General features: G+C 36.6%; 1 protein-coding gene across 1 annotated transcript in view; it reads left to right on the top strand.

Annotated features, from left to right (window-relative positions):
- ABCA12 (ATP binding cassette subfamily A member 12) overlaps window positions 1-19,167 on the top strand; it is a 177,100-nt gene that overhangs the window by 96,103 nt on the left and 61,830 nt on the right. The window contains exons 12-20 of the mRNA XM_047722762.1: window positions 4,075-4,331; window positions 4,429-4,541; window positions 5,753-5,877; window positions 7,798-7,971; window positions 10,535-10,699; window positions 11,026-11,236; window positions 12,618-12,757; window positions 14,508-14,627; window positions 17,742-17,832. Of these exons, the coding sequence (XP_047578718.1) occupies window positions 4,075-4,331; window positions 4,429-4,541; window positions 5,753-5,877; window positions 7,798-7,971; window positions 10,535-10,699; window positions 11,026-11,236; window positions 12,618-12,757; window positions 14,508-14,627; window positions 17,742-17,832 (1,396 nt within the window). The remainder of the gene's footprint in view (window positions 1-4,074; window positions 4,332-4,428; window positions 4,542-5,752; window positions 5,878-7,797; window positions 7,972-10,534; window positions 10,700-11,025; window positions 11,237-12,617; window positions 12,758-14,507; window positions 14,628-17,741; window positions 17,833-19,167) is intronic.

Below are 19,167 nucleotides of genomic sequence, written 5' to 3'. Positions count from 1 at the left end.
GGCTGCTATTTTCAGTTGACAGAACCCCTACATTCCAGAACTGTAAACTCCCTGAGGACATTATGTCTGTTCCTCTTTGTTGTATTCTCAACAGCAGGTGTATGGACACATGGAAAATGTCCAGTGCGTATCACTGAAAGAATGAAGATAAATTCTTACAGTTTTACAGCAGGAGATGATTTTAACTTTCTTGCTTTGCCTTAAGATTAGTATCTTAATTGTGACAGGGCCTACCTGTTCTAAAACTTTACTTGTGGCATTTCTTTTCTTTTTTTTTTTTTTTAAGATTTTATTTATTTATTTGACAGACAGAGATCACAAGTAGGCAGAGAGGCAGGCAGAGAAAGAGGAAGGGAAGCAGGCTCCCTGCTGAGCAGAGAGCCCAATGCGGGACTCGATCCCAGGACCCTGAGATCATGTCCTGAGCCGAAGGCAGCGGCTTAACCCACTGAGCCACCCAGGCGCCCTACTTGTGGCATTTCTAAGAAGGTTTAGATCCTCCAAGATGTCAAATGCTTCTCATTCAAAAGTGACTTCTCCTGTTCCTACCCCTCTTTTCTAGTCCTAACATTGAACTTTTCCTGAGCTTTTATGTTTTCTCCTTTGTTCATTGTAAGAAGGGTAGCTTCCTGATTGGGGAACTACACATAAAGTGGATATTCCCCATATTGGGCAGAAATATGGGTAACACAATATCTTTATTATAACACCTTTAAATTTTTAAATAAGTTCCTTTCCCCTGCATTTACTTGCCAAGAGCCCAGGAGCATTGCTATTTTATCAGTGTTATACCTATGATATTTTGAGGGTTTTTTTTTTTTTTTTTTTTGAAGTGGGGTGGGTGCAGAGGGAGAGGTAGAGAGAGAACTTTAAACAGGCTCCATTCCCAGCGTGAGCCCAATGCAGGGCTCAATCTCACAACCCTGAGATCATGACCAGAGCTGAAATCAGGAGTTGGACACCCAACCAACTGAGCCACCCAGGTGCACTGATATTTTGAGTTCTTATTTAAATGTAACTTACGTTTCTGTTTCAGATGCATTCAGGGACCAGGGGCACTGGGGAATTCAGTCACAGCTGGACATGGAGTTAGTTATGGGTTGTTGTTCAAGTTTGACCTGAGCCTTTCTTCACTATGTGGACCAGGGTCATGATAAAGGAGAGAAGGACTCTACATGAGGTTCTGACAGAGACACAATCTGGATTTGACACATACTTTTGAAGAGAGAATTTTAATTCTTTGAATTTATGATTATTAATGATCCATGAAGCTTCTAAAAATTTAATGCCTGCATTGCTTTTAGAGTAATAAATAAAATAAAATAAAAGTAATAATAAATAAATTAAATAAATAAATAAATAAATAATAAAAGTAATAAATAATGACAAATACTGAATGACTATCGTGTTGCTCCTTGATGCCCCACAATGTATTCCACATGGACCCTGAATTAACCCTTATTTCAAAGAACCAATTCTACTTCAGTAGCATGGCTACACTTCCAATTTCTCCTTCAATAATTTTTATCTTATCAAGCAAGGATTATACCGTATGGACTTTTACTGGTTTCTTACACATGTATGTCAAACTTGCAATTAAAAAATATATTTGGGTCAAAATATATCCATACATATGTATTTAGGTCTCTACTGAGTAAAAGTCTCATATTTACTATACCCTCAAAGCTTGATTAAAACAAATTTATTGGGCTACCAGTATTTATCCTTTTATTTATGAAATCACTAAAAGCCACTGGAGGATGTGGCAGGAAGGCTTGGCTCCATTCATTAAAAATTTAATCATATCTAGTATTTGAAAATCAAAGGAAGGAATAGGATGGCAAACACGTAGTTACAGCTGATAAAACAATTGGACCTGTAATGGAAATTTTCTCACAGCAGTGACTAGTGAGTAGAATTTTAATATGCATGAGGCTGTTTTAGATAGTTCAAAGCCAGAAGTCAATTAGAATATTAAATACAGTAAAAAATAGACCAATGATATTTATTATCTAAGATGATCAGTGTTTAATTGCTTCTGCCTACATGCAGTTACTATAAATCTTTCATCTAAGACACATAATTGTGCCTTTCCCATTTGATATATGGAAAGAAACATCCCTAAACATTTGCTTGTATCATAAAATATTTCATTTCTATTGAAATGCAACTTCTGATTGAAATTGAGTTGCAATGAATGACACATGCATTTGCTTCCTTAAGTGTTGCTCCAAATTATTTGACCTTCCTCTCTCTTTCTCTCTCTCTTTTTTTTTTTTTTTTTTGAGAGAAAAGGAGGGGGAGGGGCAGAGAGAAAAAATATCTTAAGCAGACTCCACGCTCAGCATGGAGCCCAATGTGGGGCTTCATCTCATGACCCTGAGATCATGACGTGAGCTGAAATCAAGAGTTAAATGCTTAGCTGACTGAGCTCAGGTGCCCCAAATTATTTGACTTCTTAAAAGGAATAGCTCCAGGGTAGCTTCCAAGCACAGCAGAACTTTTTTTTTTTTAAATTTTCTTTATTTGACAGAGAGAGAGAGATCACAAGTAGGCAGAGAGTCAGGCAGAGAGAGGGGGAAGCAGGCTCCCCGCCGAGCAGAGAGCCCCATGTGGGGCTCAATCCCAGGACCCTGAGACCATGACCTGAGCCGAAGGCAGAGGCTTAACCCACTGAGCCGCCCAGGCGCCCCAGTGAATTTTTTTTAATTGTGGTAAAATACACGTAACATAAAATTTACTGCCTGAAGCATTTTTTTTTGAGATTTTAGTTTTTTTATTTTTTCAGCATAACAGTATTCATTATTTTTGCACCACACCCAGTGCTCCATGCAATCCGTGCCCTCTACAATACCCACCACCTGGTGCCCCCAACCTCCCACCCCCCTTCAAAATTCTCAGATTGTTTTTCAGAGTCCATAGTCTCTCATGGTTCACCTCCCCTTCCAATTTCTCTCAACTCCCTTCTCCTCTCCATCTCCCCTTGTCCTCCATGTTATTTGTTATGCTCCACAAATAAGTGATGCCTGAAGCATTTTTAACTGTACAGTTCAGGCTTGTTAAATACATCCAATCTCCAGAACTGTCTTAATCTTGCAAAACTGAATACCTGTACCCATTACCATGATGCCCATTCCTCTCTGCCCCTTGCCCCTGGCAGCCACAGTTCTATTTCCTGTTGCTGTGAATTTGACTACTCTACAGTCCTCATTTAAGTGAAATCATCCACTGTATTTGTCTTTTTGTGACTGACTTATTTCACAGCACAAGGTCCTCAAGGTTCATCCATGTTGTAGCATGTGTCTGATATTAAGGCTGAGTAATATCCCATTGTGTATCTGTATACTACATTGGGTTTAGTTCATCTGTCAGTGGACACTTGGGTTGCTTCTGCTTCTTGGTTAGTGTGAATAATGTTGCTGTGGACCTGGGTACACAAATATTTGTTTGAAACCCAGTTTTCAGTACTTCGGGGTATGTACACAGAAGTGGGATTGCTGAATCATACAGTAATTCTGTTTTTATTTCTGAAGAATCTCCATACTGTTTTCCACAGTGGCGACATCATTTTCCATCCAGCAGTGCACAAGGGTTCCAGTTCCTCCACATCCTTCCCAACATTTGTTGGTTTTTTTTCTTTCTTTCTTTTTTACTTAAGAGTAGCCATCTTAATGTGTACAAGGAAGAAAGACTTTATTTTGCCAAACCCGCTTTTCTGTCTGCCTTTCCACATGATTTAAAACATAAACAAAAATATAAATTAGTTGAAGTATTTGTGATTTAAATGAGATAAAACTAAACCACCTCTTTTTTAACCATTGAGTCTACAAGATCTGAGTCCAGTTGGGAAATACAGGTTTAATAGCTCCAAGAGTTTTACAAAATTCTAAAGAAAGCAGTAAACTCAAATGACAGGATATAATCCTTTGCAGTAAAACTTGCCAAATGCAAACAAATTAAACACAAATGCACAATTTTTTAAAAGTAAATCAACTTTGGTTACTTATTATCAGTTACCAAATATTTATAATAATGTAACTAATCTATTTCCTGCTCTTTCCCCATTCTGGAAAGCTGTCTCAGCTTCGAAACTTGACCGAACTTCTTTGCGAATCTGAAACTTTCCGTCCAATAGAGAGAATGTGCCAGCTCTCTGACGTGAACTTTGGGAACCTATGTGAAGAAAGTGCGTTTCATGTGCAGCTCCTCGAAGCAGCAGAACTTGGCACCGAAATAGCAACCAACTTACTGTACCATGACAATATTATATCTAAAAAACTGAGGGATTTGCTTACTGGGGAGCCAAGCAAAATGAATTTAAATATGGATTGGTAAGTATCTTCATTGCCTGTTCCTTGGTGAAACCCCTTCTCAGATAATTATGGATATGCTTAGTGCAGTTTCTTCTCCTCTTCTGCTTTGTTCCAGGTTTCTAGAACAGGCACTGCAAATGAATTACTTGGAAAATATCACACAGTTAATGCCGGTCATAGAAGCCATGCTGCATGTCAGTAACAGCGCAGACCCATCTGAAAAACCAGGTGCTTCCCCATTCATATTTTTAAGTGCTATCTTTTATGCATGTGATTCTCATGGTGCAGTTTAAGAAAGGCTTTTCTGAAGTTCCCAACCAAACCTACTTTGTATTTGCCCTTACACATGAGAAGTCCGAAGCTTTCAAATATGGTTACTTGTCTAAAATATACACACAGAAAGCCAGCAGAGGATGAAATAGGGAAATTTGATTTCACAGCAAAAAGATCTTCAAAATTTTAACTAGTTAGACCATTCACCTTTTATTTCTCTGATATATTAAAGTGCATTAGCTAGGATGGAATTTATTTACTTCATGAAAATAATCTGATTTAAAAAATAAAAAAGATGCACTGCTGTCTATAGAAATCTCAGTTCAGAACCTATTAGTATTCTGAGCATGAGGCCCCATGCAATACATTTCTTCTTTGCATAATACCTCAATACTGAAAAGAAAGGCATTCAGAATTTTGGACAACAGGCAGCCACAAAAATTTGAAAGGCAGTAAGTCCAAAAAAAAGAGGGCATATTTGCATAAGGGATACTTCATGAAAAAGTTGAAAGATACTTGCAGAATGAAGATTATAATCTGCTTAAGTAAAGTCAAAATATCATTTGTTATGAGTGACCCAGATATGAAAAAATTATAGTCAGTGTCCTAAAAAAGTTTGAAGTTAAACACATTCTATATAAAAGTGAGGTAAGGACTGTTAAAAAATCCTTTACAAACTGTAATGTGCTGGACAAAATTAAGGAAAAGTGCTGTGCAGCATTAATGTTGCAGATTTAGCAAACCTTGTCCTAAGTTGACAGTATTCTATGATCCGAGGTTGGAAAACATTTTGAATTTGTGTGATGTTTTAAATCAAATGGAGGGATATATATTTAGTGCATTATGTGATCAAAGTCTGGGAGGAAACCATATATATATTTTTTTTGAATCAACGTTGTGTTGTAGACATCTAAAGAAAATTTATAACCCAGGACAATTTGTTACCTTGGGCCAATGATACCATAATTGGAACTAGTCTAAATCTATTTCTATCTGATGCAGAGTTCGCCAAAACTGAGAGACCTCTGCTCCTGACCCAAGACATGTATGTTGAGTGTATGTTTTAGTCTAGAAGGTTCCTCTAATGTTAGTACAACAACTTAAAAAGAATTCCATTGCAACCAACACGTGTTTTGTTTTGTTTTGTTTTTTTAATTTTCTTGCAGGTCAGTTAATAGAAATGTTTAAGAATGTTGAAGAGCTGAAGGAAGAGCTGAGGAGAACGACAGGCATGTCCAACAGGAGTATCGATAGTCTGCTGGCCGTTCCTATCCCTGATAACAGAGCTGAGGTGGGGTGAAATACATTTGTTCTTAGCAGCCAGATCTTAAAAGTTTAAATCATGTGTAATATTTGTTGAGCATCTACCAGTAAAACACTGAGAAGTTGCTTGCAGATCTGGTGCATTTTGCTTGCAAATGATAAAATCAGAGGCTCAATTCCTAGTGGGGTTAGAAGAAAAATCCTGAAGTAAGACAAGTTATCACTGTTCATTTCCTTTCCTTCTAGTTTTCCTTCTCCTTCATTTTCCCACCTTTGCGCTCTCCTTTTCCTTACCTCTATATGGTTTTCTTAAATAAGTAGTGCCATCAATAATTCTGTATATGCATGATCACAGTCAGGTTTTCTGAGACAAATTGGCACAGCCTGTTATGATGACATCAAAGTCAGATTTCAGTAATCTAATTGGGAGAAAAAGAAAAAAAAAACAAAAAACAGGCCACTTACAATTTGTTGAAATGAATACTCAGTTTTGCTTTTTAAAAGTCCCAAGACAAGACATAGTATGTAAAATAGATAGGATCCAGGGAACTCTGGGCAAGTTTGTGGATATAGTGAACATGTTTGGGTGTGAAAATTAATAATGTCATTTCCTAAGGATGATAATAGGGTTTTTCCACTTGAAATGTCTCTTCTTTTATCCCTTTCCCAAGTCCATTGTCTGAAAATGTCATAGAAATTTTTCAGAAGAACTGCAGAGTTTAAGGCCTCATCCAGAACTTACATGTGACAGAGTGTGTCATTTCTAAGCATAGCCCAGCTATTCTCCAATATCGGATAAAGTTTTTTAAAAGCCTTGAAGACTGCCTTAGGGAAATATTTAGGTTTACTTGTGTCCTGTTCATTGGTTCCCTCATACAAAACTAAAAGTGCCTTGCCGTCCCTTTTTTTCCTCTTGCTCTAGCAAATAGTAGTCATTGACCTTTTCCCTTCGATCTCACCTTTTACTCATTTTATCCTAAGATCTAATTTCAGCAATTAACTGTTTGGCTTCTGAAGAGCAGGTTCATTTTAGTAAATAAAAATACATAAATGGGAGTGTACATTCTTACTGTTTTCAAAAGGAAAGAGAGAAAAGTTTCAACAGTCTTGAATTTCCTAAACATTTCTCTCGATTTCAACTCAATGGCAATAGAGACTTCTTAACTTCTCATATACACACCTCACTTTTCACACAGCATCACTGTCCAGGATGGTTGGTTGATACTATTACATAATCCTTGGCTTTTTGTTCTTTGCCCTTTATCTCTCAATAGAGATACCTAGAGTTTCTTGTGTAAGATTATAACTTCAAAAAAAAAAAAGATTATAACTTCAAATGATTTTAAAAACAAAATGTAATTTAAATACACTAGATAAAATTTTAAAGGGAAAATGAGTCTTAAATGAATATTTTTCCCAGACTTAACTCCAGATCAATTCATTCTTGGTACCATCACTCACCCAGTTGTTTGGAAGTAATCTCAGAATTATCACAGACACTTCTTCATCTCTTTTTCTCCATCTTGTTTCTTAAGCTTCCCAGTGAACTCTGGGCTCTCTACAGTTTTATTGATAGTGATTAGTGCTTTATTTTTGCTTTAAAGATTTATTTATTTATTGGAGAGAGAGAGAGATCACACAGTGGGGGGTGGGGGAGAGAGAGAGAGAGAGAATCTCAAGCAGACTCCCACTGAGCACAGAGCGCAACATAGGGCTTGATCTCATGAACCTGAGATTGTGACCTGAGCTGAAGCCAAGAGTCAGACACTTAATTCACTGAGCCATCCAGGCACCCTTTGATTAGTGCTTTAAATCAGGGAGAAAAATTGACTCGGAGCATAATTTATCATATTTTTAAATGAAGTCTAAGAATAAAGCAAAGCTTTTCTCTTGAGAGAGAGCTCTCAAAAGATTCACACTAAAATATTTTTCTTCCTCCAACTTGCAGATTATTTCTCGTGTGTTCTGGTTGCATTCTTGCAATGCCAGTATGACCTATCCCAAAATGGAGGATGTGATGACGGAATTCTGTAGCCTGCCTCTTCCAGAAAGATCCCGGCAGTCTTACCTCATTGGACTCACCCTTCTGCACTACTTGGACATTTACAACTTCACATACAAGGCAAGTTCCTGTTGCTGAAGTACTTTATATTCACATTTTAGTATAAAAACATTTGATTACACGAGTATGCTCCCTGATCCTATAACAAATAAGATCCATTTATACAGCTTTTGGAATTACAGCTTTATTTTAGAGCTAAATAGGACCTTAATGATCATATACTGGAAATTCGTACATTTTATAGATGAAGAAATTAATATTATTGCCTTATTAACTCTCAGTTTGTGTATCCAAGCCCACATACTAAATTTAATATATGTTATACTAAAGTATGAAATACAGATGTGTGTGTGTATTTTTTTTATAGTGAACAAGAATTAATTTGATAGGATAATAAAGATTAGAACAAAGTTTATTGTTTGCTTTTTGGTTTTTTTTTTGTGTGTGTGTGAAGGAAAGTAGGGAGATTTTTTGGTGTTAAAAATCTGTGTGTGTGTGTGTTTTCCACCAATTTAGAAAGAGGCTACTGTTACTTATGCAGTACAACGAAATAAATGGGTCGTTATTAGAGCTTAGAAAAGTCAGGAATGACTTACGAAGTCATGCTTCATAAGTACTTGTGTAATACAGAACCAAATGAAAAATATATACATAGAAGAATCAAACACCTATTTCACCTATATCTATACTTGATCAAAAATATTTACATGTTATTGCAAACACTGGAAAAAAAAATGTTTCCCCTTTAAAGTAAGAAGAACCAGAAGCAACAGGGCTGACTTTTGTTGTTACAGCAAAGGGGGTCGAAAGTTTTAGGACTAGTTATCAATACTCCTGTTCTGGATCATCATTTTCTCACACCTCTATTTCTCCAGTGGCCTCTTAATTGGCCTCCCTGCCTCCACACCCCCAGCCTGCTCCACCATCCCTAAGCGGCCAGAGTGATCTCCTAAAGCTTAAGTCACATTATGCCAGCCCTGTGCTCAGTACCTTCCAGTGGCTCCCCAGTCTGTTCAAGTATATGCCCCAGATCCTACAGGAACCCCATGATCTGCAAAACCCCTCCCATCCCTAAAATTCTCTCCTACTTGGTGACTCCTTGGGCACAGCTGCTCCATGGAACCACCCATTATTTCAAATGCCAAGAATGGTGCTAGGTCCAAAGAGGCACTCAGCAAATATCCATTAACTAGACAAATGGTTATTTTGCATAAACTATAAACTAAAATGCATATGAAGTGAAATTATTAATTTTGCTCACCTAAAATGTTAATCCTTATTTTATAATGCCTCTGCAGAGCAGGTATCAAACCAAATATTTTTTGTTGAGTCTAGTAACTAAATACGTGCACTTGACAAGCAGATGACCATTCTACTTCTTTTAGGTATTGCAAAGAAAAATAATGAAAAATTTCTTGTCACGAGTCAGTTTATTTCACATCAGTGTGGAAATGCTCAGAATTTTGGCAGAACTGGAAGAAAAATCAAAATGTTGTTGTAATTTAGAAAAAAGTACAACTGAAATTAGTAGCTGTGCTACTGAGGTAGCTGCATCTCCATGGTGTCTCTCCAGCTGTGTCTTGTGCTCATAATGGTGTTTAGACCTTCTATTAGACCAAGGCTCCTTGACCGGAGGGATGGTATCTCTTAGTGTACCACCGTATACCCATCCCCTCATCCATGCTGGGGACATAGCAGGTGCTCAATTAACATTTGGTGATTAAATGAATGAGAGGATGAAATAACTTGAAAATTTTAAAATATTTCCAGTGTATCTTCATGCAGCAGAAAAGCATTGTGGGATTATGACTAAATTTGATGAGTCACATGAGCTTTTTGAAAGAGCTTTTCTGATTTTAAGGATCATATTATATGATTTCTGAGCAATAGTATATCCATGAAGAGTTACATCATTGATATTTGCCCTTCTGACTTTTAGAATCATTTATTTTTGACAGCTTTATTGAGGTATAATTTATATACCACAAAATTCACTTATTCAAAGTGACCAATTCAGTATTCTTTAAATAAATGTATGGAATTGTACAACTATTGCCACAATCTAATTTTCAAACATTTCCTTCAACCCCAGAAAAAAACTTGTGTCTATATGCAGCTATTTCTTATTCACCTCTAGCCCATGTGGTCCCTGATCCATTTTCTATCTCCAGAGACTTGCCTTTTTTAGACATTTTATATACTCTAAATCATACAATACATGGTCTTTGTTTGGCTTTTTTTACTCAGTATAATGTTTTTTAATTTCATGCATTTTGCAACATGTGCCAGTGTTTCCTGTCTCTTTATTGCTAGAGTATTCTAGTTAAATGATGTACATTTCGTTTGTCCTTTCATTTGGATCGTTTCCACTTTTCTGGCTATTGTGAATGATGCTACCATGGGCCTTCCATAAAAATCCTGATGTGGGCATATGTTTTCATTTCACTTGGATTAATACTTAGGAATGTAATTGCTAGGTTGCATGCCAAACTTATGTTTAAGTATTTAATAAACTTCCACAATTTTCCCCAAAATAACTGTACCTTTTAAGATTCTTACCAACAGTGTGTATGGGTTCCAGTGCCTCCACATACATCATTTATTTTTATTCTGTTCCTATTAGGTGTTTTTCCCTAGGGAAGATCAAAAGCCAGTAGAAAAGATGATAGAACTCTTCATGAGGCTTAAAGAGATTCTCAATCAGATGGCTTCTGGCACACATCCGCTGCTAGATAAAATGACATCCCTGAGACAAATGCATCTGCCCAGAAGTGTTCCATTAACACAGGTAAAAAAGTCACCCAGTAATGTGCTTATTGGGAAATTCCTCTTGTCACATTAACTTGTATTTGAGATTAGTTGTAATACATTCAGCTACCAATATAGTACATTGGGGAAAAGCACCTGCAGGAAAACTCTTCTACTCTGGCAAAAACTTTGGCCACTTAAGTCAGGGAAGTTCAGCATTCTGCATTTATATTTGGGATACATGTTTTAATGGAATTATGGAAGCTAATAAGGATACTCTAAGCATGACCACGTTTTCTTCTGTATTGTTCTCAGCAGCATTTATAGCTTTCTGATGTTAATAAATTGTGGATTTTTATCTCATAGGCAATGTATAGAAGCAAGCGGATGAACACACCCCAAGGATCATTTAGCACCATCTCCCAAGCATTGTGTTCCCAAGGGATTACCACTGAATATTTAACTGCCTTGCTGCCCTCTTCTCAAAGGGGAAAAGGCAACCACACCAAGGACTTTTTGACTTATAAATTAAGCAAAGAACAGATTGCTTCCAAATATGGAATTCCCACACATACCAGTGAGTAAACGTCAAAATCAGCATAGTAACATCATCTCCTGATGACACTGTCTGCTGTAGCTTAGCCTCTTATGATCAGTGAAGTATTAGTTTTCCCCAACACTTCTACACACTTCCCACACATTAAACATGTTTGCGTATTAACCGAGTCACATTTTTCGGCAAGCGTAAAAGGTGTGCCTCTCCATCTTACTAAGGGGAAATGAGGCACAAACAGACTAACTGGCCACGGTCACCCAACCTGAAGGTATTCGAGCTGTGAGCTGAACTCGGTGGTCTGCTGCAAAGTCTAGCCTCTGAACATTCAGAATTTGTCAGCCACAACTTCACCATCGTTGCCAGTACATAATACAAAAACATGCTTTAAATCTGCTTAGAAGGACGCCTGGGTGGCTCAGTTGGTTAAGCCGCTGCCTTCGGCTCAGCTTATGATCGTAGGGTCCTGGGATCGAGTCCCACAAGGGGCTTCTTGCTCAGCGGGGAGCCTGCTTCTCTCTCTGCCTCTGCCTGCCGCTCTGCCTGCTTGTGTTCTCCCTCTCTCTCCCTCTCTCTCTCTGACAAATAAATAAATAAATAAAATCTTTTAAAACAAATTAAAAAATAAATCTGCTTAGATCAATATTTTTCTTAACTCGTGAGAATTACAAAGTTGTATCACACATGGAATGCAGCAGAGCTATAAAGGTTTCATGGCACATCAACCCCACAGTGCTTGGGATGGAAAATTCCATCAACTGGGCTCTTCCATATAATACACAGATGTTTATTTTTTTAAAGATTTTATTTATTTATTTTGCACGTGCGAGAGAGATTGAGAAAACAAGTGGGAGGAGGGGCAGAGGGAGAAGTAAACTCCCTGCAGAGCAGGGAGCTAGATGACATGGGTCTCGATCCCAGGACCCCGGGATCATGACTTGAGCCGAAGGCAGTTGCTTAACCAACTGAGCCACCCTGGCGCCCACGTATGAATGTTTAATATAGCAATTGGATTGATGCATTTATTCATCTTTTTACTCATTCAACATTCATGGACCAACTCCTATACCTGGTACTAGTATCTTAGTAGCAGATTTTTGAATATGTTCTTAAATTAAGCCCTGGTGAGGTGGATCTGTTGGAAGATATTCTGAAATGTGATTTTCAACCTTTTTAACTCCTCTTGGCAAAATGCCATCCCTTATTGTAGGCTTGTTTTCTGGGTTAAACTTTCACACCTAAAAAAAAAAATAGTTGTTACTACACTTTCTTACTTTGATACCAGATAAGGGAAGTATAAGGCATGTATCTTTGGGTGTGATAACAATAATCTGTGTCAATTTACAATAAGGAAATAGATTTTAGGTACACATACTAAATGGTTTTATTCACTTTTTCCTTCTAGCACCATTTTGCTTCTCCCTTTATAAAGACATCATTAATATGCCTGCTGGACCTGTGATTTGGGCTTTCTTGAAACCTATGTTATTGGGAAAAATTTTGTATGCACCATATACCCCTGAAACAAAGGCAATAATGGAAAAGGTTTGACCACTTTAACTCAAAGTTTCTGTTTAGAGTACTAAGATGATTTTTAAAGTAATCAACTTCCAAATTTACTGTAGCTGACTGAGCTTTCTTTATATCTTACCTACTATTACCCTTAGCTTTCTGAAACTCTTAATTCTCAAACTCTGCCCTGTATATGTATAAACAATGTAGACTGGTTGGTAGCCCTTTGAAGAGGCATGAACCATGCTGACCCTTGAGAATAAGGTTAGTTGAAGCAAGACCTCAGATTTTTCAGCTTATCTCCAATGGCAGAAAATTTTTCTACAACTGGTGTCTGATTTTCGGAGTGTGTAAAAATAATTGCGCTAGTAAAAATAATATTAGAGCATTTTTAACTAGTTTGAACAAAACAATCCCTAGATTATCAATTATTGACTTCATATCAGGTTGTACAATTCAACTCGTTATGTTTACATAAGAGATAGATGTTGAAAAAGATTATTAATAGTAACTACTTACCATCTACCCAACTGAACCATCATTACATTTCTCTCCAACTTTTAAAGTTAGCTTTAATGACTTGAATTATAAACCAACTTTTAAAATGATAGAGTGAAAGTACAAAAAAAAAAAAAAAGAAATCTCTGCTTTACCATTACTTGGTCATTACACCATAATCTAGGTGAATATAACATTATTTTAGGTCTATATAAAAATGGACATGAGTTCATCACTGGTTTCTTTTGTTTGTATTTTAATATCTTACTTTATCGGCTATACTTCTTTATAATTTTTGTATAAATGAAGTCCTTACCTGCTTATTTCCTGAGTCCAGTCATTTTTTGTCTTTCTTCTTCGTTTGGTTCTCTTTTCCTCTCCTCTTGATCTTACTCTTTCTTTTATGTAACTAATGACTTTTAGCACTCAGAGATGTGTTTTTCTGTAATTTATGCACATTTCTCTAACTCTTCATAGGTTATTATGCTATACATACATTCATATGCAGTTTTTTGTCATTTTTGCATAATTAAATGAGGTTACATTATAATGTTTTTCTACATATTGCTTTATTCACACAATACCTTGTGGGAATTCTTCCAACTCAATTGGTATAGTTTAATTCATTCTTTTTGAAAATTGCAGACTTTTTCATGCCATAGAATTTACTGACCCAATCCTCAATTGGTGGGCATTCATTTTGTTTCCAGTGTTTCCTTTTTATTTTTGTGCTAATGTAAATAATGTGACAACAAATACTCTCGTGCATATTATTTATACGGTGGTATTTTATTGCAGTGAGATGATTGTTCAGGATTGAGGGATCGAGGAATAATGTATTTTATTTAATGACTGTTGTCCGATTGCTTTCCAAATGAGGGTATAACACACCCATTTCCACCAGCAGTTTATGGAAGCATGCTTCTCATATCCTTGAACTTGATGTTTCTATAGTAGTAAAGTTAAGTGTATCATCGGAAAAAAAATGAATAACTTCTGGGAACTCTAGAAAGTATGACTTCATCTTGACTGTAAATTCATTGTGGACAGTGAAGCAAACCCTACATTTTCCAGAATTTTTAAAAGTGATCTTGACCCGATGAAAAGCTGCCATTTAAAAACTTCTGACCATGTGGGAAATTTCTGACACTATATTCTTTTTTAACTAGCTCCACCTTTTAGAAGTTTTTCTTAAAGCTATATAACAAAACAACTTTAAGATAGCTTCTGCTATATAGAAAAAACAATAATGGAGCAGATCTATTTTTGTATCTTTGTCTTTTAGTCTAATAAGACTCTGAGGGAATTGGCAGAACTAAGGGAAAAGTCTCAAGAGTGGATGGATAACTCGCCCCTTTTCATGAATTCTTTCCACCTGTTAAACCAGACGATTCCCGTGCTCCAGGTAGGAAACGGCTCTTTCTTCTCCGTCGGAGTTACAATTCTTTGAGATTTTAATCACCTTCATCATGGGAATGGGCAGATAATAACTCAGAATCCATATTCAATAGATTAAATTGCCTGTCCTCCAGAGAAAGAGTCTGAGACAGGGCAACAGATCTGTCGCTCCCATTCAGGATGGTCCTCCTCTCCCGTGGTCCGTCCTCTCTCTGTAGTTCAGAGATAGCCTTCAAGGTTGAACTTGAGGCATAAATAGTGACATAGATCTTGTTTTCCAGAAATAAAGTGCAGTAAAAACTACTTAAAATACCCTTATTTTAATTGTTCCTCCACTTTAAATTATTTTTTGCTATCTTGACAGAACCAGAGTTCCTAAAATATTAATATTCTGGAGAAGAACATTAAATTCAGGGAGTTCTTTGGTTGAAACATAAGACATTCTAGGTTAAAGATTTGACAGTGCAACCCAAATACAATGTACACTGGTTAAAACGTATAATTGGCAATTCTTGCAAAAGATGTGGAGTTTTCTGAAGATGATGAAAATAATGTGGAGAAATGGTCCAGTCACAAACAGAGCTGTTAACAAGTAGCGATGGAGGAGGAGGAAAGTCAGACCAGTTACCAGCTGAAGAAAACTGGAAGGAAGGCAAGCGACACAGGAACTTCAAGAGAGGATGGCTTGCGTATCAAAGTATTGAGAGACCCAAGGAAAATTGATGGAGAGCTAAAATATATTTGCCTCCCTCACCACAAAGGCCTTTTTATAATCATATTCAAGAAGCTAAACATAGAATAAAGGATTTGTAGCACAGAACTTTGTCAGAAAAGTTATGCCCCAAAGATACTATGTTCAGTCTTTGTTTTGACTAACAATTTGTGGATAGTTACAATCATAATCTGGCTTTTGTTACATATAATATATGAATTATAAAAAATACATATCTGAAACAAATACTTAATAATTAATATAAAAAAGTAAACTTTCATCAAACATCTTTCCCACAATTTACTGTTAAATTTGGCTCTAATTTTAAGTATGTTCATTTTAAGTGGCCTTTTCTTTGTGTGAATCTGTAATGAAGACAGTAACAAAGTAGTACTTTATTGACATACGTATTTCCTAAATGGAAGATTGCTCCTCTTTTCCTAATCTTTTTTTCCTGTGGAACAGAAAAAAACAAAACAAAACAAAACCTACATACATGATTTTATTAAGGAAGGTTTTGTTGCCTAAAGCAGTGAGTGAACGAAGGACATGATGTATGCCTAATAGTTCCAAAGTACAGTAATTTGCTGTGGAGAACCTCTGTGATCATGTCCATTAAAGGGCTGTCATCTATTGGAAGCAATAGATGCTTTGGTTCTAGACCCAAATCAGTCATTATTCTCAGCTATTGAGGACAAAGTTATTTCTACAAATGTACACAGAACTCGAAATGTAAAGCTTTTAGCATCACACCTGGTTTTGCCACTGTGAACCACTAGGCAAAAGACGTAAGACACTCTATCTACAGTTTATGAAATCTCTAAAATGAGTGTCTTGATAGCCATTGCACAGATTTGTGAGGGTCATATGTGTAGAAGCGTGTAAAAATAGTATCATGTGTCCTAGGACAGATTGCAAAAGGAGCGGTGGGAGTTTGGCTGTACGGCTGGGTGGATCATCTCTGAATTGGAACTAACACAGTGCTTTGTTTATTACTGATGCTCTGATTCAGTTTTTCCCTTGGCACACAAATTACTTCCCGGTAAATAGTGAGACTTTAAAGAACTTGGGTTAGCGCGATATGAGCTGTGTCATAGTCATTGGTCTACATGCTGCCAACTACTCTTAGACCCCAAAGCACCTATGGATTTAGTGATTAATTCTATTGTGTATATGCTGTTAATACATACTATTCTTAACCATGTATCTCCATGAAAACAAAACTGAAGATCTTGGTAGGAAGGACAGAATAATAAAAGGTACTGACTTGTCCTCTAAAGGCAAAACCCACTTAAGTGTGGCTCACACAAAAACTAGCCCATGAATTAACACATAAGATGAACATTTTTTTTTTAAGATAAACATTTTTTTAATCAAGTTGAATTCTCTGCCTCCAAATTCCTCCTGGACTTTACTAATTTTGTGTCCTTAGGAGACCTCAAGGTGTTATGGAAAACTGTGCAAGAAAATTAAGGTAAACTGTATTAGACAGTGCCTAGTACCCATAACACCTCAGTGTTACCTAGTTATATTTCTATAGTGGTAGAAGCTATGTCTCCTAATTTGGAAGATAGCTATGACAGTCTTCATATGTCAAAGCATTTATGCTTTTAAAAAATTTTTCAGTCTTTCCATAGATATAGCGTAAAGTTTTATCATCAGTTCATTTTTCTATGTTCACATAATTGTGCTTTTTACAATATAAAATGATATTATAGCAATTTATGTTTGACTTTTCCGATGAGTTATTCATCCCTGCTTTACAGAAACGTAGCATGAAACTGGAAAAAGCTGAGTGCTTGCTGAGAGCCCCTACCTGGAAAGTAGCAGACAGGATGCCAGTCAGCTCTGATACGAAATTGCATGTAGATATCACAGTTTTTCAAAGTTGTTTTAGTTTGTTTCAGTTGAGCAAAATTCAAGTGTGAAATTCAACTACTACAATTGTGTACAGCATATATCAAAAAACAGATGTTGTAGTATCCATGGGTAAACTGACTGTTACGGTGAATATCATTTCTTATTGTTGATCATTAAAGTCAGATCTGGTACTTCATATTGGTTAAAAAGAAAGTCTTAGGATCCTGTATTTGAGAAACGATATTCAAAATATTTAAATAAAATAGCTCTACTTTTTAAAACTTAAAAAAAAATAATAAAGTCTGATCTGGCTACTTTAGCGTGCTGACCAATTAGTGTCTATAGATAAGAAAAACCCAGCCTTTCTAGTCGTTAGCAGCCATGTACCTTCTCTTTCTTTCTCAAGGATTTGTAGGCGAGCACCACAAGGTGATGCATTGATAATGCCGAGTGGTGGTTACTCATCTCACCGCAGGTATTATTAGAGAGACAATGATGAGACATCTTTTCTTCTTGTATTGAAACTGAGTCCCTGTTATTATTCATTAGAATACTCTAAGGAACCCCTTTGTGCAAGTTTTTGTGAAATTCTCCGTGGGACTCGATGCTGTTGAACTATTAAAACAGATAGATGAACTCGGTAAGTCCAGATTCACGAAACTTTTGTTCACTAGTCATGTCAGAAATGTGAGAGCCATGGTTGCATTTGAAAACTTTCTGTTTTCTTCTGTATTTGATTTTTAGCTAGTTATTCTAAGTAGAATCCTGGATATATCTATCCATCTTTTCCCCAGATAGTTGTATAATTGCAAGTTGTAACAACTGTTTGGATACCCAGTATCTGCAGTTACTTTCAACAATTATATACTTCATGTAAACGCAGCCTTTCCTACAATCATTGGTAGGTTGGCAGATTGCTAGAAATAAGAGGACACTTTTTGTTTTGTTTTGATAACTTGATGAAAAGCAGGTCCTTAAGGACAAAAGAAGATGAATCATTTTATGTCTGGCTGTATTTAACATTTTATCTCCACTAGCCTCTTATCACTTTGATTAACCCATAATGTACCTGGAAGAAGTTATTCAGTTAGCAAAAGCAAAACAAAGCAATGAAGAGACTCAAAAGAAAATAAACATAAATCAGTATTCAAGGTTGGATCCTCTTCTCACTGTCATTTAAAAGGAACAGGCAAAGAGGATCAAAGGAGGCTGTCTGAACTTATGCATTCCCTCTGCCACATCCCCACCTTCAACCTAAGGGATGCAAGACATCTAATTCAGTCTGTGTCTGATTCACTGTTGCTATGCAACCACAGGTATGAGGAAGGGATTGAAAACATCTGAATTTGGCTGCAGTAGAACAAGCGCCCCTCCTCCTTCCTGGTGCTATTGGGACATAAGTGACATAGGTTGTAAACCAGTCGGGAAGCATTTTGCTTACATTTGTCTTGTATATAGTTGTGTGCCCTGTATGATAGTTGACTGACTTTGATTAAAGAAAGATTTAGTGTATTTATTCTCTAAAAGTATTATTTGGGTAAGAAACCATTTGACCAAAATATGAGAGATATACTACAAAGTTCTTATATAAGTATTATCTTCCTAACTTTAAATATAGGAGAGGAGTTCTAGAATTTAAAATTAGACTAAAATGAATTTAACAGTGAGAGTTGATGTTCATATAATTGTATATATAACTTAATATCTAAGAGTTTATGTAGTTTGAACTGACGGAGCACTAACCCTCATAGCTTTTCTTTGATCTTCTCTGCCCACATGTCTAAGGAATCCTTGGTGTTGTGTTGATTTCCAGTGGCCGCTGGAGGCCACTGTTCAACCACAGTTTTACCCCTCCCCCACCAATGTCTATATCAAACAAACCATTTCACTTTAAATTCCACTGAGAAATGCATTTAATAAGTTGCCCTCTGTGAGAAATTAAGTCTTACATTGGACTGTGGAAGAGTCATGTTTG

This window comes from Lutra lutra, chromosome 3 (genome assembly GCF_902655055.1).
Source record: "Lutra lutra chromosome 3, mLutLut1.2, whole genome shotgun sequence".
Classification (NCBI taxonomy): Eukaryota; Metazoa; Chordata; class Mammalia; order Carnivora; family Mustelidae; genus Lutra; species Lutra lutra.
This window is presented reverse-complemented; position numbering and strand designations above follow the sequence as displayed.